General features: G+C 48.2%; 2 protein-coding genes and 1 non-coding gene across 4 annotated transcripts in view; 2 read left to right on the top strand and 1 right to left on the bottom strand.

Moving 5' to 3' along the window:
• IGF2BP1 (insulin like growth factor 2 mRNA binding protein 1) overlaps window positions 1–14353 on the top strand; it is a 33866-nt gene extending 19513 nt beyond the window's left edge. For both annotated transcript variants that reach the window (XM_068660519.1, XM_068660520.1), the window contains 13 exons: window positions 633–681; window positions 1202–1253; window positions 2487–2550; window positions 4342–4623; window positions 5352–5486; window positions 5752–5874; window positions 6376–6511; window positions 6642–6764; window positions 7071–7187; window positions 7386–7460; window positions 7810–7941; window positions 8127–8240; window positions 8751–14353. In XM_068660519.1, the coding sequence (XP_068516620.1) occupies window positions 633–681; window positions 1202–1253; window positions 2487–2550; window positions 4342–4623; window positions 5352–5486; window positions 5752–5874; window positions 6376–6511; window positions 6642–6764; window positions 7071–7187; window positions 7386–7460; window positions 7810–7941; window positions 8127–8240; window positions 8751–8843 (1495 nt within the window). In that variant the 3' untranslated portion in view covers window positions 8844–14353. The remainder of the gene's footprint in view (window positions 1–632; window positions 682–1201; window positions 1254–2486; window positions 2551–4341; window positions 4624–5351; window positions 5487–5751; window positions 5875–6375; window positions 6512–6641; window positions 6765–7070; window positions 7188–7385; window positions 7461–7809; window positions 7942–8126; window positions 8241–8750) is intronic.
• A 4065-nt stretch (window positions 14354–18418) lies between these two features.
• TRNAQ-UUG (transfer RNA glutamine (anticodon UUG)) lies at window positions 18419–18490 on the top strand. The gene has a single exon. It is a non-coding gene; the product is annotated as a tRNA-Gln (tRNA).
• Window positions 18491–19235: 745 nt separating this feature from the next.
• Window positions 19236–22259, bottom strand: GNGT2 (G protein subunit gamma transducin 2). The gene is made up of 3 exons (XM_068660538.1): window positions 21952–22259; window positions 21248–21337; window positions 19236–20882 (listed from the first exon to the last, which is right to left on the bottom strand). The coding sequence occupies exons 2-3, from the start codon at window positions 21329–21331 to the stop codon at window positions 20757–20759; spliced, it is 210 nt and encodes a 69-aa protein (XP_068516639.1). The 5' UTR covers window positions 21332–21337; window positions 21952–22259; the 3' UTR covers window positions 19236–20756.
• Between the last annotated feature and the right edge of the window lie 78 nt (window positions 22260–22337).

Below are 22337 nucleotides of genomic sequence, written 5' to 3'. Positions count from 1 at the left end.
CAGCTGCCCACAGCTGTCTGTGGCAGCTGCTGGGCGAGGAGTGGCTGGCAGGCAGCAGCACCTCCAGGGTAAATTTGACATCAGAATTAAAAAACAAACAAGCAAACAAAGTTTCTGCTTTGGAAAAAGTTAGGTTAGGAAGAGCCAAAAATTTGAGTGGAGAAGTGGCCTGAGACTAACTCAGATGCTGGAGCTGAGTTTCCAGATGTCATGGCCATGCCCTGTAAGCTCCCTGCCAGCATTTTTGACATCCCCAGACTCTCCCCTTCACGGCCTGGGTTTGTCTCCAGTGTGGGGGGCAGGTTAAATGAATGCTAGTTCCCCTTTTGGTTTCTAATCATTGTAATGAATCTGTCAAAACTCTGCATCTTTAGCTATGCCCTTGCTACAGCTATAGTCAGTGCAGAAGGGTTGGGTGGATTTTGGCATCTTGTTCTCAGTGAAGCTCACAGCATATATCTAGCACCTACCAGGCAATAAAGCAAGGTGTAATTAACCAAATGCCATCAGAAACCCTGGAAGCATGTGGGAATGCAAAGCTTGATTAGATACATCAATGAGGAACAGTTCAATGTGAGATGAATGAATTTCTGACACCAAATCTGGTTTTAATTGCTTTTCATTTATTTCAGGAGCCGGAAAATTCAAATCAGAAACATCCCACCCCAGTTGCGATGGGAGGTAAGAGGGGCAAGCAGGGAGAACAGCACAAGGACTTGCCATGAAGAATTTTAGAGCAAATTTAAGGCGTAATTCCCCCGCAGGTTTCTGTACTTGGGATTAAAACTGATTCATCCTTTTCTTTGTTTTTGTGTGGGTCTAATTATACTGGATCCTTGTGTCCATATCACTTGTTCCTCTTCTGCTACAAGAGTAAATTCAACTGGTATAAGCAATGTAAGCTACATCAACAAAATCCCCAGTTATAATAGTGTTATTTGATTTATCTATTGTAGGAAAAATGGACCCTTTCTTCCAGCCAGCTGCTGGGACTTTTCCCTGGCTCTTTTCTACCTCTCTGCTCCCCACAGCTGGCTCTGAAGCTCATTCACCCATTATCCTGGGGCAGACAGGACCTTTGTTTCTCAAATTGCTTATACTATCTTAATGTCTAGAACTCTATCTTTATTGATTGACTGTATTTTCTGGGTCTGTCCTGACTGTCCCCATGTAATGTGATTTTTTTTTCTCTGTTTTCCAGGTCCTAGATGGTTTGCTAGCTCAGTATGGCACTGTAGAAAACTGTGAGCAAGGTAATGCTGAAAAAAGAAGCCAACTTGCTGTTACTTAGATATATTCTGTCCTGCCTGTTTGGGGCGGGAGGATGGAGAGGACAGACACATGTTTTTTGTTTGTCAGCTGTGTCCCTGGCTAAAGGTGTCAGGAGGTCTCAGCCTGGTCACTGGGTCCTTTTGTTGTTATCACTCTCAACCACTAAAAGGCAAGTCCAGCAGAGGCTGTGGGTAGTGCACATGGGTCTCCCTCACAGGTTACTGGCCAGCATCATTCTGCACCCTTGGGTCCCCCTTCAGTGAGCCATAAAGGCCACACAAATGTGGCTCACCAACAGCTCCTCCAGGGAAGGTTCAGGATCCTCTGGAGGCTGGTGAGGGACTACTGTCTCTGCTTAGCAGATCTTATCTCAGTCTCTAGTGGCATTCAGTTGAGACAGGAGCTTAAATATTGCCCCAGGGATGCCCAATGTGTGTAGAGTTACCATAACTGTCCTCGATGTAGAAAGGAGGGCTGGGGGGTGCAGCTCAGACCATCCCTGGGCTCCAGCAAGGGGTGGCAGGAGAATGGATGGAGCTGGCTTTGACATCTTTGCTTCTTCAGTGCAGAGAGCAAGGGCAGCCTGAAAAAGAGGAGGCTGCTGAGGGGAGGCCTCATCACAGTCTGCAGCTTCCTCATGAGGGGGAGTGGAGGGGCAAGTGCCGATCTGTTCTCTTTAGTCACCATTGATAGGACCTGTGGGAACTGTGCCAAGCTGCGACAGGGGAGGTTCAGGCTGGATATCAGGAAGAGGTTCTTCACCAAGAGGGTGGTCGTGCGCTGGAACAAGCTCCCCAAGGATGCAGTCATAGCACCAAGCCTGTCGGGAGTTTAAGAAACATTTGGACTGTGCTCTTAGTCATATGGTCTGAATTTCTGGGTAGACCTGTGTGGAGCCAGGAGTTGGACTTAATGATCCTTGTGGGTCCCTTCCAACTTGGGATATTCTACAATTATATGACATAGTGGTATCCTTTTAATAGAGCAGGAGGGGCTGTGCTGTCTGGGAAAGTGTCCGTGGACATTGTCAGTAGTACCAGTATGGTGCAAACCCTTGGACGATCTTCTCCTTTGTAGTAGAAAAACTTGTACACATCCCTCACTGGGCTGGGACAGGACAGACCCTGGCCATCCTGAACATGGACTCTGCTTTACAGGTGTGCTTGGCCTGAGATGCTCGCATTGGCTCTAATTTCTGCCTTTTTTACTTGCAGTAAACACAGACAGCGAAACCGCCGTTGTTAACGTCACTTATGCAAACCGGGAGCAGACCAGGCAGTAAGTGCCCTGTAGCCCACGCAAGCAGCACAGGGCTGCCCTTACATGGCATGCTGCAGTGGCTTTGTACCCCTTACTATGTGCAGAAAATAGGATTTTCAGTGCTGGGAGTCACGTTAACCCAGAATTCATAAATTTGGGGTAAAAATATGGCAAATCTTTGAGAAACACTCTGTTCCCTCTGCTGATTTCTTTTTATTTGCCTTCAGATTAAAGCCCCTCAGAAGACATCCAGGTTGTTAGGCTTTTTCTTTTTTTTTTTCTTTCTGCAGTTCAGAGTAAAAACAAACAACTTTTTTCAAGGAAAACACCGATTTTCTTGTATTCAAATGATCTAAGGAATTGTGGCTCCAGAAAATAGTAATATTGAGGCCAAATATCATAGAAACTGGTAGGTTCTTGGGTGTGAGGTAACACACGTCCTCTCTGGCTACTGGTTGTGTCACTAGGAGACTTACAACTCCAATCCTTATCCTGCCTGGGGAAGATCAGACTTTACACTAAATGCAAATGGAAAATTAGTTGGGTTTTCACCACTGTGTTTATTTCACTTTCCTCTTGCTCTGATGAAGGGCTCTGGAAAGCTGTAAAAGTGATGGAATCAGCACTTTCCTTGGAGGACAGCCAGGAGGAGCTAATTGATAGATTTTTATCCAGGAAGGTTTACGTCAGTGAGTTGGGCATGTCTCAATTGTGGCCACTGTGGCCACGCCACAGTCCCCAGGGACGTTGTGTGTGGTCATCCCATGAAAGCATCTTCCAAATCACTGCCTGGTCTATAATGTTTCAAATGTCAAAGCTGTAGCCACCATGAACTTGCTGTGGTTGTATGTGTGGCCGCACCAAAGCTTCACTGGAGAATCACCCTTCAGTTGTACTTTCTGTAATAGCATGGGACAGAGTCCAGCACCACAGAGTGCATGGAGCACAGCAAAGGGATTGCTCCCATGCATAACCAGTTTGTCCTGTCCAGTGTCAGTCTGCACTGGCCCTGTGCTTTGCACTTGGAAATGTTTTGGATTTCCCTCGTTAGGAAGCCTGTAGCAAAAAAGCTCATTGTGAGTAGTTTTGCTCTCAGGTCTGCAGCCTTTGTCCCCTGCGATTTTTTTTTTTTTTTTTTTTTTTTTTGTGGATGCATACAGTTTATCAAGTGTTTTCCTCTGGAGCCCCCTCCCCCCCCCCCCCCCATGCTGCAGGGATGGGGCTACTAGTCTCTGTTCAGCCAGTTGCAGGGCTTTGCTTAGCACTACCACCACGAGTTGAGTCACTGAGCAATTTCTGGAAACTTGCAGTTTGGATTGTCTCTGTAGAAACCTTGGGAGGTTAGAAGGAGAGCTGTGCAGAAGAACTGTGACGAGCAGTCACTTTGCTCTTGCTGCTAGCCCCATCTATCGACAGTTTATCGTTCTTGCAGCCAGTACTCAAAATCCCCACTAGGAGATAGGTTTGAAATGTTGACCAAAAAAAACCCAAAAAAAACTGTAAGGCAGAGGAGACCTGGAAATCACTTCCTGCACCTTTCTGTCCTGTACCCATTACTCTAGTCCCCTGACCCAGGGTTGGGTGTTCAGAGAGAGCCACCTTAAAACATTTTTCCCTATCCCGGCTGGGTGGAAAGTCCTTCCATGTCTTTGTGGCATTGATGGCTTTTCCATGCACCATTCTCAATGCTTCCTCAATGGACATTTGGTGCCAGGGAGGGTATGACCTGTTTTGGGTGGTGCTGATACGCTGCTGCTTGGGGAGGGACATCCACCACCCCAACCCCTTCTCTCCTTGCTTGTCTTCCAGAGCCATCATGAAGCTGAATGGGCACCAGTTGGAGAACCATGCTCTGAAGGTCTCCTACATCCCTGATGAGCAGTCCATGCAAGGACCAGAGAATGGGCGGCGGGGTGGGTTTGGGGCACGTGGTGTCCCCAGGCAGGGTTCGCCTGTCACCACAGGGGCACCGGTCAAACAGCAGCCAGTTGACATTCCCCTCCGTCTCCTGGTGCCCACACAGTATGTGGGTGCTATCATCGGCAAGGAAGGGGCCACCATCAGGAACATCACCAAGCAGACACAGTCCAAGTGAGTCTGTACTCCTCCCCTTCCCCTGTGAGCTGGTTTGCACCTTAATTAGTGGACTGATCTGCAGTGATTTTTGAGGCTGGATTTCTTTGTGGAGCATGGGCTGTGGGAGGATGCTCTGGCACTCCTGCTGTACAAGGTGGTATGTCCAAGAGCCACATTCCCCTGCTGTTCCTCAGCTCTGCCTTCTGGTTCCCCACGTGTCTCCCTTTGCCAGGACAGCCCTGTCTGGATCAGGGCCCACAGGCTCCTCAGTGCTGGGCAGCAGAGCAACTTCAGGGAGTGCGTGGGGAAGTCACTAGTTCAGTTGGTCTCGTTTAGCACAAGCCTGCTGAGCTTCACTCGCCTGCATTTGGCCTACAATCTTATGTTGACTATTGCTCTTCTCCAAGGAAGGCTTTTTCTAAGACATGAAGTAATGGACAATGCATCCCATCTCCCAGGAACATGCTTGTTCTGCCACTTAATGACTCCTGTTAAGTAATATAAATAGATATTGCCGCTTTATTTGGATTTCTATGTTTTGAACTTATAGCTATGGTGTCCATGTCAAGTATTGAGCCCAGAATTAACTCCCCTTGCCTCTCCTGTGTGCATATAACACAATGCTTGATCTTAGGGCAGTCTGCAGCGATGCTGGGGGAGTAGAGCAGCCAGCACTAACTCAGCTGGAAAACCACAGAGCCTCTCCGCTGTGCCCCACCCCAGCATTGATCCTGTGCTTGCAGGATTGATGTGCACCGAAAAGAGAATGCAGGAGCTGCAGAAAAAGCTATCAGCATCCACTCCACCCCTGAGGGCTGCTCTGCTGCCTGCAAAATGATTTTGGAGATCATGCAGAAGGAGGCAAAGGACACCAAGACGTAAGGTTTCCCCCTTCCGTTCTGTGCATGCATATCCTATCCACAGCTCTTTGCTGGGCTGTATTACTGTCTTAACACCTGGACCTGTGTGGCACTCCAAACTGCATCTGGGAGCCATGCCTTGGGAGAGCTGGAGTACTTTGAGCAAGGAAACATGAATTTACCCTGTCACTCTGTAGTCAATCTCTCTTCTTCTGGCAGTAGGGCAGTAGTAATCTTTTTATCTTTTTTTTTTCTTTTTTTTCTTTTTCATTCCTCTCTCAAGAGCTGATGAAGTGCCTCTGAAAATCTTGGCCCATAACAACTTTGTGGGGCGCCTGATTGGCAAAGAAGGGCGAAACTTGAAGAAAGTGGAGCAGGACACAGAGACAAAAATCACCATCTCATCGTAAGGCTCCTTGCTGTCTTTGGGAAAACCAGGGCAGACCTTTTCCAGCGTGGGGTGGATGGGAAGGATGAGGAAGAGATGGATAAAAGTAGGTGAAGATGCCTGTCCATCACATGGGAAACCAACCTATGGCATGGGTACTTTGGTTCCCAAAGCTGTCTTGAAAAATCCTGGTATTATGTTTTCTTTAATCACTTCCTCTTCCTCTCTGTGCTGCAGTGGCCCACAGGGCTGGCTGGGTTTTATAGCCAATGAAAATTGTTTTTTTTTCCTCTTAAATTGTGTTTTTGGGGAAGGCTGGATGGATTTCCCAATGCAAACCATTATTTTGATCCCTGCTCTGACTGGCACCAGGGCAGGTGCTGCCTGTGCAGTGCCTGCTGTGATGATAGCAGCTAATCTTTCATGAGAAGGAAGGGAGGATACACACACTACTGGGAAGGCATGGCAGGGAGATGGTGCTGCTGCTTCACCAGGGTAACACTAACCCCCCCCCGTCAGATTGCAGGACCTGACTCTGTACAACCCTGAAAGGACGATCACGGTGAAAGGCTCCATTGAGAACTGCTGCAAAGCAGAGCAGGAGATCATGAAGAAAGTGAGGGAAGCCTACGAGAACGATGTAGCAGCCATGAGCGTGAGTGCAGCTTGGCTCAGGGACGGCAGCTTTTCCGGGCACGGTTCCTGCCCTACCTCTCATCTGATGTGTGCTCTCTAAGAGGATTCCTTGGTAAAAGCAATGAACATTTATCTCCTCTCACCCTCAGCTGCAATCTCACCTCATCCCTGGCCTTAACCTGGCTGCTGTTGGCCTCTTCCCTGCCTCCTCCAATGCAGTACCTCCTCCTCCTAGCAGTGTCTCTGGAGCCGCGCCGTACAGCTCCTTCATGGTAGGTGAACACCTGGCAGCTAAAATCGCTCTTGTTTCCATCTCAGAGATCTCCTCTGCATTGGGAAGATCCTTGCAATGAATGGGGCTGTGACTTTAACATCTTTTGCTGTCACCTGGTGGGTCAGGTCCAGTGTGGGTGCAGAATCTGGACCTATAACTTATTGCAAATACAGCAGATAAAGTACTCACCCAGCACCATCAGGAGAGGCATAGCTGTCACTTGGGCTAGCAGAGGTGGGGGGGCCTCTACTGCCCAGATCCTCGTGATGGCATCTGAGCCTGAGCAGTAACACTGTACCTGCAGCCTCCGGAGCAAGAGACGGTGCATGTCTTCATCCCTGCGCAGGCGGTTGGTGCGATCATTGGCAAGAAGGGCCAGCACATCAAGCAGCTCTCCCGGTTTGCAAGTGCCTCTATTAAGGTAGTGTCTCCCTGTCAAGGAGCTCTGTCCTGCCAGCACCTCTCACCAAGTGGGTGCCTTTCTGGTGGTGAAAAACACCTTAAAAGCCCAGGTGATGTGTCTGGGTGCCCAATCCTGCACTGCAGGGGAGGAGGGCATGGCCATAATCCTGCCTGTGCAACTCCCTGCTGCGGTGACCGTCTCTCTCCTCCCCTCCAGATTGCACCCCCGGAGACGCCGGACTCCAAAGTGCGCATGGTCATCATCACGGGCCCTCCAGAAGCTCAGTTCAAGGTCCCTCCCTTTGCTGCCATCGCTGGGAGGGGGGGTGGGGGAAGGGGTCTCCCAGTGCCCTCCTCCACTATCCCCTTCCCTGCAAAGCTGGATGGGGAGGAACAGAACGGCCACCTCTTCTTAGTGTGCACTTTTGAGGCTCCCCTGGACTGTGGCTTTTTTTAACACAGCACCAGCCCTCCTGGGGGCTGAGCTGATTTAAAATCCTGAGGAACTGGGATTTGACTGCGATCTGGCATATGTCCCTGGTCCGCAGGATGGATACCTGCCAAGCTGGGTGAACTGAGGGGGCATGTGGGGATAGGACATCTTAAGCTGCACCTGATGCCTCATTCCTTCCCCTCTACAGGCACAAGGCAGGATTTATGGGAAGCTGAAGGAGGAAAACTTTTTTGGACCAAAGGAAGAAGTAAAGCTGGAGACACACATCCGGGTCCCTGCCTCATCTGCGGGGAGGGTCATTGGCAAAGGAGGCAAAACTGTAAGCAGAAGTGACATTTGGGAGGGGATGAGAGCATCGTGGGGTTGCGATGTCTCTGAGAGCGCACCCACTTTGTGCTGGCACCCAGGGGAATCCCAGTGACAGATTTCTCAGTGGGATGGCTTGGGGGACATGAATGTTCTTCCCACACCATGCAACAGGTTGGTCTCTATGCTTCCGTGCAGGTCAATGAGCTGCAGAACCTGACAGCAGCAGAGGTGGTGGTACCACGGGATCAGACCCCTGATGAGAACGAGCAAGTCATTGTGAAGATCATTGGGCACTTCTATGCCAGCCAGGTATGGTCCTGGCAGCTCAGTGCTGGTAGATCCCCTAATGGCTCATAAGGGATAGTGTTCACCTGTATGTCCTCCTATAGAAGTTTTTTCTGCACTTAACTGTGGGCTTATGTGTACATGCATTCAGAGAGTGTGATGTCCCAAAATCAACTTTTTGAGAAAACCATAGTAAAATAGGAGAGGAAGAGACCTCCAGGAGTTACCTAGCCCATCTGTGCCACCATGAACAATTCCTGCCAGTATTTGATCTCACATGGTCTTGAAACTAACCAGTGACAGAGATTCCTCTTTCCCATCCCACTTTGCAGCCATTGTTGGATGAAAAAATGTCCTGAACTTTTCCAGTGACAGACTTACCTGTGCTGCCTACATCAACATCTGTCGTGACATGCAGTGCCATTTCCCTGCAGTTTAACAGGACCTGCTGGGCAGGGGGAGAGCTAGGGAGCGGTACTCTGACACCACCAGCACAGGGGCCCCAGTTCTCCTCTTTGCTCTTCTTGTCCACAGATGGCACAGCGCAAGATCAGAGACATTCTGGCCCAGGTGAAACAGCAACATCAGAAGGGACAGAGCGGCCAGCTGCAAGCAAGGAGGAAATAAGAGCAGCAATGACACCAATGTGAAAAGTGGAACAAGCCAATGCTGGGCTTAAGAGTGGCTGGGAATCAGTTACCATAGACAGATGCAATTTTTTCAATGACTGGTTGACATTAAAAGGCAGTTTGGTTTCCAAGTTAGAGGGCTAGGTTAAGAATCAGACCACGTAATTTGATCCATTTTTAGGTCCCCATGCCAGAACAGCTACTTAAATGAACTGAGAGGTGCTGCGGTGCACTGGGAGAACCAGCTGTGCTGCTGAGGCTGGAGCACTGCAGGGTGCCAAGGATGGGCAGTGCAGCAAACCTGCAACTGCCACAGCACTCAGCCCCTCTTCTGGGTGCAATATTTGCCTTCTCATTTAAGTAGCTTTTGGAAATACCACCCCATCCATCTCTGGCTCCCACCAGGGCTTCCCTGCAGTTGAATCTCCCTGTACCTCCCTCCCTCTCCTGCCTTGGCAGCATAGCTGATGGATATTTCCAGAGAGCTATTAAACCTTTTGGAGCATTTGATTTTTTTTTTTTTTTTTTTTTTTAAGAAACCATAGCAAACTCACCAACTCCTGTTGGTAACAAGTTCCATTGCGTGGGGGGATATTAAAAAAAAAAAAAAAAAAAAGGCTAAGTGCCAAATGGATTAGGATCCCTTGGGAGCTCTGAACCTATTGAATCTTAGGAACACCCAAGGGCAAGCTGGAGAAGTTCCCTCTCACCTGTGCTGTGTGCAGTGCCTTAGAAGCCAGGACAGCACCTCTATTTTCCAGGATAACTATTTGTTTCATTTGTTTTAATGTTTGTTTTCATTTTAGGTTAGTTTACTTTAAAGAAGTTTCATTTGAAGCCTTTGAAATAATAGCAGAAGTGGCATGTACAGCTATAGCAGTGACCATTTTCTCAGTGATCTTAGCTGTGTAGGTGCCAACCTGTTCCAGAGATGACGCAAATTGCATGGGGAAGGGAAGGGGTGAGGGAAGTGCTTTGGTTTTCCCTCCTTCCTTCAAGCAAAAGCAATAAAACAACAATAACAAAAGCAAAACAAAAACAAAAAAAAAAACCCTGCTTGGTAGGAAGTATGAATTAATCTGCATCTCTTTAGTAATCAGATTATGTGAACTAAATGCATGCAGAGCAGTTCTGGAGTTCAGGAGAAAGCCAAAGGGATTTGGGGGTGTAAAAGAGGACAGATATTTAAGGCTCTGGATATATCAGGCATTGAAAAAGAGCCTTGGCAGACTTGGCTCTTCAGTCCAGTTTTGCTGCTGAACCAGGGCGTGCTTTTGCCCCGACATCTCTGGCATTTGGCGCAAGGAGGGGCAGCAGCTCCTTTGCAAAGTCCTCTGCAGGTGGCTGGGGATGTGAACTCAGCCTCAGTTTCCCTACCTGGAGCAAGAGACTTGTGCCCTGAAATCCTGCTGGTGTCTCTAGGGCTCAGCCACAGGTGGGTGTGTGGCAACACAACTTCTTTGGTTTTGCTTTAAAAAAAAAAAAAAAAAAAAAAAAACACAAACAAGGGGAATATTGTTAACAAACTTGGGATAGGCAAGTTTGTTTTAACTCTCCTGGGGTTATTTGATGTTCCCCTCCACCCAAATCTCTCTAGGTGGAGAAAAATATTCTTGAAATGTGGCACATTAAAAGATTTTTTTTTCCCTTATTTCAAAAACAAAACAACGCAACCACCACCACCCTTCTTTCTGTGGTAAGAATAACTGTTCTCATGAGACAGTACCAAATATATACGTCAAACACATGTAAGATGGTTACTGATTCCCGTCACTCTTATGAGGATTTTATATTTTAGATATATTTTAATGGTTTGTTTTTAATTCTGAGTATTTGGAAGGGACAGTAACTGCTGTGATTGCCTCTTCCATGCGGTGTAAGGTCTTGTCTCTACACAGGGGCTGGGGCAGGGCTTGGTGTGCATTCCTTGCTGTGGCAGAGGGGCCCTGGTCCTTTGCAGCCCCTGGCCGTGGTTCTGACTGGAGCAGGGGGAGCTGCATGCCAGTTAAAGCCCGTGCCATGTTTCTCTGTAATCCAGCCCAAATGTTGGTTGATGCTAGTTTTCCTTCAAATTGGGGTGGGGGTTAGAAAAGCAAAATTATTTCTGGCTCTGGGGGAAGGTGGCGCAGCCTGGAGCCTGCAGTGTGCTGTGCGGAGAGGGGCAAAGCAGGCACCCCAGGAGGCAGGAGGAGACGTGGGAGTGGCCTTGGGTGAGCTGATTCAAGGCTTAAAAAGAGGGAATTGGAAATAAACCTTGCACTGATGCTTTTACCATTTCTTTCTGAAATGGAGACCAGACCTCCCATCTGAGCAGACGTTTTCCTGGGTGCATCCTCCAAAGCGAGAACTGGCTTTGAATTTGGATCATGCAGCATCAGGAAGGCGGGTGGTTTATTGATAAGGGAACACGGCAGCAGTTACTGTCCTTTTAGACATTGCAACAACAACAAGGTGTAGAGGAAGGCCAGATATTGCTGTGTGTTTGAGCAACAAGAAAAAAAAAATAAGAGGGGAAAAAAAAAAGCTACCTCAAGGTATGAAGTTACCTCAGCAATTTTTTTTGGGGGGGTGGGCTTGCTGATATTTTATATAAAAGCTGATAGTCTTGAATATTTTATTTTTTTAATGAAAAGAGAAGTTAAGTTTCATAATTTCTTATGAGCCAGGAGTTATGTGCAGGTAACCAAGTGTTATGAGCTCTCTATGGAGAACGACAGAAACTTCAGACATAGTGGAAAAGATGGCAGCAGCATATTATTTTGGCCTTTTAAAGCCAGAAATGAATTTTAGCATGACACAAGAGCTGTCAGATGTCGCGACTCTTTGAGAACTTGGACAAATTGGAGCCCACCAACTTTTTCAGTTGGAAAGACTTTTTTTTTTTTTTTTTTTTTCCTCAATATAAAAACAAATGAAAAAGCCACTGGATGAAAGGCCTTTGTCCATCCAACTCCATCAGGAAACCAAATTGTTAAAGCGCCTGGAATCAGAAATCTTTTACTAAAGGCAATATGAGGATAGACTTACCATCAAGCACCATTCCTAGGCATCAAGCTGGCTATGCTAAGTGGGGTGCATGGGGTTTGCTGATATTTAAACTGTGCCAGCTTGGGCAATTTTACAAACAGTTGTAAGCCGTATCTTTCAAAATGCGAACAAATTGGTTTCTGTGTTGACGCAGAGGAAGTCTCAAACCATCTTCTCCACTATGATGCTGTTAAATATTTTACAGAGATTTACCTCAGTTTTACTGAGGACAATCAATCAAAAAAAAAAAAAAAAGAGAACAACAGAAATAAATGGGAGCCACCTTTTTTATACAAACACACGCTGAGGAGAGAGAAAAAGTGAACAACCCTAATGAATGATAGGTGTGAACCTCTCCCTGTCTGCTTGAGGAGGTTCATGTGCTTTTTTTCTTTAAAAAAAAAAAAAAAAAAAAAAAGAAAGAAAAAAGTCCCATCTTGTTATTTTTTCATTATACCTGCAGGAAAACAACCCTTCCTTGAGTATTAATTGGAAATATATCGTTGGTGTTAAAGTCAATTCGTAAATGGCCAGCTGGCTCCCCAGCCTCACTCCTCTCTTCCGCTCCTAAACCCCACAGAAATTTTGGGTGCATGAGGAACACAGGATCAGGCTCACCTGTAGTGATGGAGAAGTGCTGGCCCTTTTCCAAAGAGATGGGAACAAAGGAGCAAAGCTAGGCAGTGGCAGCAGAAGGAAACCCCTGCCCACCTGTGCAGCACCTTCACTGGTACCCCTCCACAAGAAGGTGCTTCTGCCTGTTTTTCCTTCTCTTCCAGAGACTGGCATTTGTCCTAGGAAAAACGGTTTCTTATTTAAATCTCTGGCTCTCTACTTTTTACAGCCTTGCATAAATCAGTGTATTCAGACATCGGTGATTATATTTGTATTTTCCAACGGCAAGTGTTTTTGATAACTGGTGCGAACTATCATTGAGGGGAAAAAAAAAAAAAGAAAAAAAAACACAATACTGATAATCAGATTGTTGCAGTGAGAAGATCTTGACACATACCTGAAGTCTGATGATTCAGGGACACCTTTGATGCTTTTCACCAGCAAAGGGCTGCAGGCACAAAGACACCTCAAGGCTGATCCCTTTGCCACCATTGCCTGAGGCTGTCTTTGTGGCAGCTGAGACATCACTGGTGCTGTCACATAAGAGTGAGCGGTTCTTTTGGGAATATCATTGTTTCCCTGAGGGAAGGCAGCATCAGCTGTGGTTTCATAAGGCAGACCTAGTTGCCGGGAAAAGGCAAGTCTGCTGCTGGCCGTTTCTCTTCTCCCCAGGTTGGGGAAGCACTTAAATACCTGCTTAAATTCCTACTGACATCCCATTGAGTTCAACAGGACTTCTGGAAAGCAACTTTGCTTTATAAAGTTATTCGCAGTAAGGAAGATACCTCTAAGCACCTCTGTATTTCTCCAGAGCCAACCTGAGCTGGGAACAGCTAAACCAGCATAAACCAGGATCCCCATCCAGACTAGTCATGAGGGCCAGGGGAAGGAGATGCAAGCAAGCTTTGAATTAGGCTTGGAGTGAAAAGCAGGAAACAAATCCCTAGTAAAACCTGAAAGCAAGCAGAAAGGAGGATAACTCCTCTTCAGTACCTCCTTCCTGACAGCTACTCTCTTTGCACTGGAAAAATAGGCAATCTGGAGGGAACCTCCCATAGGAGCCCTTCAATAGCAAGAAAATCAACCCACATCCACTGTGCTACATCTGATGAAGCCAGACTAGGACACAGCAGGGACCCAGGGCAGATGCTTGCTTGTGGCTTCATCTTCACTGAGGACCAGGGTGGTGAGCAGCACCAATTGCTCCTCTCCTGAGCTGCTGCCTCACTTTTGTACTATAAGATTTTTTTCTGCCTCATTTTATCCTCTTCCCCACTCCCCTCCCTTCCCCCCCCGCCCCCCAGGAGGTAGCAAACCCAGCCCTGCTCATCCTAGGTGCTGGAAGGGGTGGGTGCATGGCAGGGCAGTTTGTTTCTTGAAATTGTCCTTTCCTGTCAGATTAGAAAGTTTTTAATCTGAAGCAGGGGCAGGCATGTATGGAGCCTCTGGGATAGGAGAGGGGGAGTTTCTGGTTGCTGTCCTGGGGCTCATCAGATTGTGCCAGGGTGGGAGCTTCAGGCAGGAAGCGGTGCATGGGTAGAGCAGGGAGTTTGTTTCCCAGCTGTGCCACTGGCTGGCTCTGAGGTCGTAGGGCAAAACAGAAAGAAAGCAAATAAATAAATCTCTGTGCATCAGTTTCTCCCCAGTGGGAGTAATACTTCTTACCTACCTCACAGGCACGTTGTGAGGATTAACAAATTAATGTCTCTGAAGCACTTTGTGATCCTCAGTTCCATATACTAGGCAAAATATTGTTGCCAGGACTATCAACCATGGTGCTATGTGGATTTTTGGAGGTTCATCTCATTTTAATGCTATCATAATCTTGTTTTGTCCTTCAGCTAGGGAAAAAGAGAAAACAAACAACAACAAAATAAAAAGCCAAGCAAACAAACAACAAAACCCAACACTTGTTTTTCTCTTCCAAGTTCTGACCACTTTCTCATCCCCAAAGTGCAACTGAGGTAGGGAAGTGAGTTGGGGTTCAGCAGCAACAACTGAGCCATGCTCCCTCCTGGCAGTCATGATTGCAGTCTGACTGCACTGACAGGCTTGAAAGAGTTTTACAGAGTCAAAAAAGATGAAAATCCATTGTAAATACTGAAAAGAAACTGCTTCTAACATACACGTCATGTTTCCTGGGCATTACATTTTGGTTGTGTTTTAAGTTTTGAGTGGGGGAAAGAAAAATCAGTATAAGTTAGTCAGTTCCTCAGTGCCAGAATAAAATTCTCTTTTAATTTCTAGCTCCAAATATTGTGTTTTCTAGCTTCTGAAAAAAATAGTTCAGAAATGCAGACTTGCTGTAAAACAGTTGAAGATGTAAATTTAATTTCTTTGTTTTTAATGTAGTTCTTCCCTATCTGTCCCCTGGTGGTTCACAGAAAAGGCTTTTAATATTTTTGGAACTTTTTTTTTTATTTATTTTTATTTCCCCCCCCCAAAAAATAGTAACTGAGATTTTGGGATGTGTGGGATTTTTTTTTCTTTCTTTCCCCCATTGTGGCTTTTGTTTTGTTTGGATGAAATCAGCGTGAGCCTGTGAAAAGTGCAGGTCCCTGAGAGGGCATAAGAATATTTAAACATCTTAATTATGTGCTTGGTTCTGAAGGCAGCTCGGGCAGAGCAAATGGCTGGGATGTGCTGTGCCCAGCCTGGCCCTGGGCTTTGCTGGAGGTGAAGAACACAGATTTGCTATGAGAGAAGGGCATGGTGACTGGCAGCGTGAATTAGTGCATGGAAGTTTCAATTCCATTTCAATTAAGCCTGACTGTTGAAAGTGGGTGGAAAAGTGCCCAGTGCTTAGGAAACTGCCTCCAAGCAGGTGCTTGCAAATAAACATGTTCAAGGCTCAAATGAATTCGGGATGTCAGATGGGCAGACCTGTGCAGCAGCTCACTGGGAGCAGAGCACCACAACAGGATAATTATTGTTAGGCAAAATGAGGATCTAAAGTTGCAAAACTCTCTTGAAGGAGTTAGCTGCTGTGGTACAGTGTGTAGGAGATGCACGTAGGAGATGCACATCAATGATGCGTAGGGAGGGAAAAATGAATCCCAACTCAGCCTTGAATAAGCCTTTCTTACTAGTTTTGGTGTTTATTTTTTGTTTGTTTGTTTATTTTTAATAATTTGTGATTGTGGGTAAGATCTGGAGCAGAGCAAAACCACCCAGAGGCTCTTAAATTGCGATTTTCGGAGAACATGCAGATGCAAGCTGGAAATGTACACCTGTGAACTGTCTCAAGGCTGACCCAATTGACACACAGGGAGGGTCTGGCACCACTGCCACATGGGAACTGCCTTGGTACAGTCTTCAAACACATCAGAAGACACATCCTCCCAGGTAGTGGAGAGGCAGGTTTGGTACCCTGTCCTTCCACCCCACAGTTAGGGAGCGTTGCAGTATAGAAGAGGAAAGAGATCTTATGAGGAAGGCTCCTGGGACCATTGGTTTGGGAGAGTTGCTGGTCAGGATGGGTGGTAAATTGGACTCCTTGAAAGTCATTGCTGACTTTAGTGTGCATTTGAACCCTGCTGCTTTACTGTACCTTAATGATTTTTTTTTTTAAATTTTCTTGAAGACAAATACCTCTCCGAGTTGTGGCAGGGCATGCCAGGATGCTTTGCCTGGTCTGCAGTGGCAGCCTGTCCCTGCTATTGTGGCAGAGCAGTGGATTATGAACTGTAGAAAGTATTTGTGAGCTGCATTAGCAAAGTATCAACATGACCTAAAGATTAAAGGAATTTTTTTTGCTAAAACAAAGCAAACAAACAAACAAACAAAAAACAACAAATTAAGACCCCAGAGTCAGCTGTATGACAGAATTGAAGCCATTTTTTGACCGGTTTGGGTAAATGTTTTTGAAAAGCAACACTAAGTCCAGCAGGACATAGTTGGTAAATGTTTTCCATAGGGATACAGCAGCATGGAGTGGGGAAGGGCTCACTGAGAGCTGCTGGCAGCACAGGAGCACAGCAGGTGCTGTATCCTGGAGGAGGTGGAGAGCAGCACTGGGTGCATCCAGCTCCTGTTGCTGTTCGTGGATTGTACCAGAAAATTGGTGGGACTGGCTGGAATCAGTGCAGAAGCTAACTGTCAAAATCACCGTAATGTGTTTAAGTGTTCGTTACCAAGCAATTAAGCATATTGTTTCATTTGAAATGTATCTGGATTCATCATGAGATCAGATTTGTTGACTTCAGGAGGAAATCTGGCCCTAAAATATGACACGTACTGCCCCCCCCCCCCAACATTGCTTCTTTAACCAGCTCTGTTAGGCTGAATTGAAAACTGACAAATTTTAGGGTCACTCCAGGTGAGGCAAAACCCCAGATGAAACCCTAGAGTTTCCTGAAAGCCCCAAATGGCTGGTGCCTGTGGAGTTTGCCAGCTTCACTGCATGTCAAACACAGGGGCATGACCTTATATATAACCAAGTCATTTTTGTTTATCTACCTCTTAGCAACAATAGATTAAAACTAGATAGTGGCAACTCCACATGCTGTAGTGTAGGGAAAAAAAACAAAAAAAAACAAAAAAAAAAACACACACACAAAAAAAAAAAAACAAAACACAAAACAAAACAAAAAACTCTTTTTTCCAAAGAAAAATGTTCTTTAAAAATAGAATTTATGGGCTTTCGTTTCACTTTAAAGTGGTCGTTAGTTGAAAAAGCTCCAGACCTCAGCAGTCCAAACTGTTTAGTTGTGACTGATTTTTTTTTTTAATGCTCAGTCTTCCATTACTTTTCCTTTTGAACTTTGATATTTACTTCTGTCAGCAGTAGAACTTCCATCCTCCTCAGTTCCCCAGTGTAGTGGGGCTGAACCCCATCTTGCATGGGTAGGAGATGCTAGAGAAATCGTGGTCAGTGTTTTTTTCCCAGTGGCCATGTGTTTCTGCATCTCTTTTCGTGGAGGTTGATGGCAGTGCAAGGGGTGTCCTGAGCAGCACATCAGCCGTGCAAAGCAATCCAATGAATTGCAATGGAGCCAAATATGAGGTCCTGTTTTACTCCACGTCCTGACACCAGGAGCATCCAGCAGCGCTTTGTCCATGGGACAGGTGCATCCAAAAGTGCTCATCAACCCACTGAGCAAAGCCACGTCTCTTTCCAGCAGCTGCTCCAATGCAATTTCGAACTATTCCTCAAAAAAAATTTGTACTTCATTGTAATGATACTGGTTTTCCTCCCTTCAGCTGAACATTTCTTTCCACCTTCCCCCTTTCTCTCCTACTTGCCTCATCTAATTCGTGTTCTACCCTTGTACTCTGGTGTGAGGCGTTTTGTTGGTTTGGATGTGGAGTTGGAATTATGGGCTCCATTTCTCTTCCAGCGAGGTTTTGCCACAAACCGCTTTACTCCGTTTTTTTGGTTGTTTTTATTTTTTATTTTAATAAAGAAGACAACAAACAAACAAACCAACCTAACACTGTTCCTGTGTGTTTTTCATCGAGTCGTGGGGAAGGAAGAAACCAAGGTGCTGGTGGGGAAACGGGTGGCCGAGGATGCGCGTGTGGGCGGCAGCAGCAGCGCCCAGGGAAACCTCGGAGGTTGCCGCCTGTTCTTCACGGGCGGCGGGGCGCAGCCCCGGTCTGTTGCACGACCGGGGTTTGTCGGAGCGTGCGGGATCCTCTCCTGGAACCTCTGCGGGGCGCTGGGCACGGGGCTCAGGCCCTTCGCAAAGCCCAATGCCCCCCTCCCCTTCGTTTCGGGCCACGGCGGCTGCCGCGGGCACCGGCGCCACCAGCCCGCAGGTTTCGTCGGGTTTGGCGGCGCTGCGGAACCCCGGCCCCCTCCCGGGGCTGCGGAGCGGCGCCGGCGGCCCCCGAAGGAGGCCCCGGGCCGGCCGCGGAGGCGAGGCCCGAGCGAGCACCCGGAGCGGCGGGGACGAGAGTCAAGACGCAGCGGCCAAGGGGCTCTGTAGCGGTCCCATGGTGTAATGGTTAGCACTCTGGACTTTGAATCCAGCGATCCGAGTTCAAATCTCGGTGGGACCTCGCGCCATTTTTGTCTCCGCCGTCCCGATAATTCAGCGGGAGGCGGTCGCGAAGCGGGGCGGGAGAGCCGGCACCGGGCCTGCCCCGAAAGCCCTCCCGTCCTCCCCTGTAGCCGGGCACCCGCACGCCTCCATTTCGTGCGGGGGCGCCGGCGCTCAGGAGCGCATGCGCGCGAGCACAGACAGGGCGGGGCTGAGGAGGGCGCTGCTCGGCTGCTGGCGCAGGTCGCGCGCGTGGCGTGACGCAGCCACCTCCCCGCGCTGCTATTGGCTGGCGGCGCCCCCGCCTCGGGGGGTTCCCTAAGGCGGGCTGCGGAGCGCTTCTCCGGGCGGCACCATAAATCCTGGCGGCGGGGGGGGAGGGGAGGGGAGGGAGTCCAGCTGCGGCCCCTGCGTGGGGTCGACAGTAGAGACACGCTCCCTACCCCCCCCCCGGGGGGCAGCGCGTGGATCAGCCCGCCGCGGAGGGCGGGCCGGGGCGAGCTGGCGCTGCCGCAGGGCCCGGGGGGCTCAGCCGGGATTAACCCGGCCCGGGGCCGCCTGAGGCCTCCGCAGGGATTAGCGGCAGGGACGGGCAGCAAAGCTCTGTTCTGGCACAGGAGCTGCCTTTATTTATTTATTTACTATTTATTTATTTATTATTTTGTCTGGTCTTCACAGAGCAGGGGGATGCCTGAGGGTGCTCGTCGCTGGGTTTGAGCAGTTCCGAGCTCGTCCTGTCCAGACAGAAGAGACAGAGGCTGCGCTTCGAATGCACAGGGAGTGGGTTTATTTAGTGTAGGCAAGAGAAAGAACAAAACCTTTATTGATTCAGGTACTCGTGGCTAGGCAGGTACACAACACCAGACGCGGAGGATCTGTGTGGGTTCCCTCTGCGCTGCGCTCAGGTGGGGGCAGGCTCTGGGTGGCTGAGGCCCTCCAGTCCCACGGCCTCCTGCAGGGAAGCGCCAAGCATGGCCAGCAGTGGCCCAGCGGCCAGGAAAGCACCGCAGCTCCAGATGGGTTCAGGAGCGATTTCCCTGTGGGTGCAGCATTTAAAGTCGTCCCAAGCCCACCTCCATGCTCTTCTGGAGCCCCATCCGTGGCTGCTTTCTCCACCAGCATCATGAGAGACAAAGGCTATACAATTCTGCGCTATCAACTCTTCCCAAACAGTGACGTCCCATGTGGTGGGAGAGGTTTGTTCCTGCCTTCAATTTGTAGCAATTATCATTGCTGTGTTTAAGTCTGACCTGGTGCATGCACCATCTCTGAGCAGAGGCTGTCTGGGCTGCCAGCTCCAAGTCATCCCTGCCACCGAGACATTGGGGGACAAGACTTTGCAGCACCACTACCTGTATGGAATTGGTCCATCCTCCCCACTTGCCCACAGCACAGCCTCAGCAGCAGAGGAGAGCAGATGGTAAAGCCAAGGCAGTGTGTGGAGCTGCCATAGCTGCAGGAAGGCCCTGACAGCTTGCTCTCCTGTGGCTGCTGGAGGGTTTTCCAGGGAGGAAGCAAGACCAAGAGGCAGGGTTAAGCTTTTGAACAAGCTGCCTGGAGCCTTGCACCTTCCTGTGTCTCATAATATGTTGGTTGAAGTCCCCAGACATACTCTGACCATCCCATGGCTCTAGATGCATTGTGGGTATGAGCTGTGGTCTGTAGGGGCGCTAGCATTAATGGGCTGGGGGTATACATCGTACTAAAGAGAATAAAGCTTCAGACCTCTGGAAGCCTCAAACTAGCAACAGTATATTGTCTGCCTGTGCCAGATGGGGAAACAGGGTAATAACTCAAGTGAGATCCCACTGGGAGCATTCTTCTGCAGTGAGTGGGAAGAGAGGGGCTCAGCTCGGGGCTTTGGAGCCTATACTGGTGTTGGTCTGCTTGGAGAAGTCTGAGACAAGGAACAGCCCTACGGTTTCATTAAAGCCCAGTTTGCTGCTGCCTGCTAAAAATACAGAAGTTTTGCTTGGCGGAAACCAAATGTAAATCAGTTACATGAGCATAAAAACACACTCTGCTCTGACTGCTGAACCTCATCTCCGGTGTTGGGGGGGAGGGGATAGCTTTTTTTTTTTCCTCTTTCTCTCTTTTTTTTTTTTCCCCTCTTTCTCTCTCTCTCTTTTTTTTTTTTTTTTTGCTACTTTAGATGCAACTATATATTGGTTCAGGACTCCCCAGTGCCAAGGTCAGACTACAGGAAAAGCAGGTTTCTTACAGTCTTGCCTCCTGCATGAAACAGCCCAGTTCCTGGCCAGGGCAGGGAGGGAGGAGAAAGGGTGTCAGCTTATTGTACAGCCACCCTTTTCCTTAAATGGGTTCTTGTCCTCAGGGACACCTTTCAACAGTGGGTCCTCTCCTGCCATGGATTCGACGTACTCCTTGATCTCTTTGCCGGTCTTGGAGACCTGCAAGGAAGGAAGGAGATGCCCCACATGGGTTACAGGAACAAGCCCTCACTGCAGACCTGTACTCTTGCTCGTCATCTGCCTACAAACCCAGTTGCTCCTTTGGGAGAGGAGAACTGTGGAGCTACCCATGGCTGTGGTATCCCCAAGAACATCCCCATGGGGCTGCAGCTACAGGACTGTGAGACATGAGGCTAAACCCCAAGAGGAAGCTTGTCTTGAGGCAATAGGTTTGAACTCACATGCTTGTGCCTGTATATGAGGTTTAATTTTAGGGGGTTGTGGTTTGTTTTCCCTTCATAGCACAATCAGGTCAGAACATTACCCCAGGGAAAGCCCATTTCCATTTTGGATGAAATACTCACCATTTGCCTCTCATTCTTCACCTCCTTTTTCAGCTGATCCAGTTCCATCTTCAACAGTTCCTTCTCTGTCATATCCTGAGCCATTTTGCCCTGTAACCACACATAAATGGCATTTGCTTAAATTATAGATGGGCTTAGCCTAGGGCACATTAGGACTATTACTTTGGCCGTAACACTATTGCAAATGCTGGTAACATCTCAACTACTCTCATGTTGAGAGAGGGGCTGAAGCTTTAGAAGCACAACAAAACAAAACAGAAAACACAACACACATTTCAAAACACTTTGTATTAACATCTGCAGTAGGCAGATTTTTGTTTGCTTGTTCTCACTAGACAAATCAAGCAAAAGGTGCAGTTTGAGGGCAGCTGAGGAGGATCTAGCCTAGTTCTTAAAGAGGTTTTTGCCTACCACAGAGGCTGTTTCCCAACAGCATGAGGAGACCAGTTCAGTGGGGCCAGCTGAGCCCAGAGAAAAACTAAGGCTGTTGGATTAGCAGCGCCTTAGGAGGACACAGATGGGAATGCATCAAATTTCTCAGTGCCTCCTGAACAAGCAGAGCAGCATAAATGCAAACTAGATTTATCTAGTGCGTCCTTTGCTTGGGCAGGAGCAGCTTTGCAGGTTTTCTGAGGAACTGCCAACTCATGAAGATAGAGGCGCCTACAATAGTGTTTGTACCTGGAGGAAGCAAAGCCACTTACCTACAGGGACAAGGAGCTGCCCCCTCTCAGTGGTGGAGCTGTTCAGAAACCCATATGTGCCGACAAGGTGCCGTCCTTTGCACCCTCACTGTCCTGCTGTGGGCTTGAAGACTCCTTTGTATCTCCCAGCCAGTAGCAGGGAGCAGATGTCTTTGGTCCTTAAGCTGATAATAGACTCAGGCAAATAAGCTGGTCAGGTGTTGAGTATTAGCCTCAAAGCCCAGGGTAATCAGTGGTAGGGCTGCAGGGGAGGGTTGGGAGAGGGTGAGGGAAGGGAAGGGAAGGGAAGGGAAGGGAAGGGAAGGGAAGGGAAGGGAAGGGAAGGGAAGGGAAGGGAAGGGAAGGGAAGGGAAGGGAAGGGAAGGGAAGGGAAGGGAAGGGAAGGG

Source organism: Anas acuta, chromosome 25 (assembly GCF_963932015.1).
Source record: "Anas acuta chromosome 25, bAnaAcu1.1, whole genome shotgun sequence".
Lineage (NCBI taxonomy): Eukaryota > Metazoa > Chordata > Aves > Anseriformes > Anatidae > Anas > Anas acuta.
This window is presented reverse-complemented; position numbering and strand designations above follow the sequence as displayed.

Bases quoted from the DNA above. Each gene is read 5' to 3' on its own strand.
- GNGT2 (XM_068660538.1), bottom strand. From the start codon at position 21,331: ATGGCTCAGGATATGACAGAGAAGGAACTGTTGAAGATGGAACTGGAT. The intron at 20,883-21,247 runs GTGAGTATTTCA...CCTTCCTTGCAG, and splicing joins TGAAGAATGAGAGGCAAATG to GTCTCCAAGACCGGCAAAGA.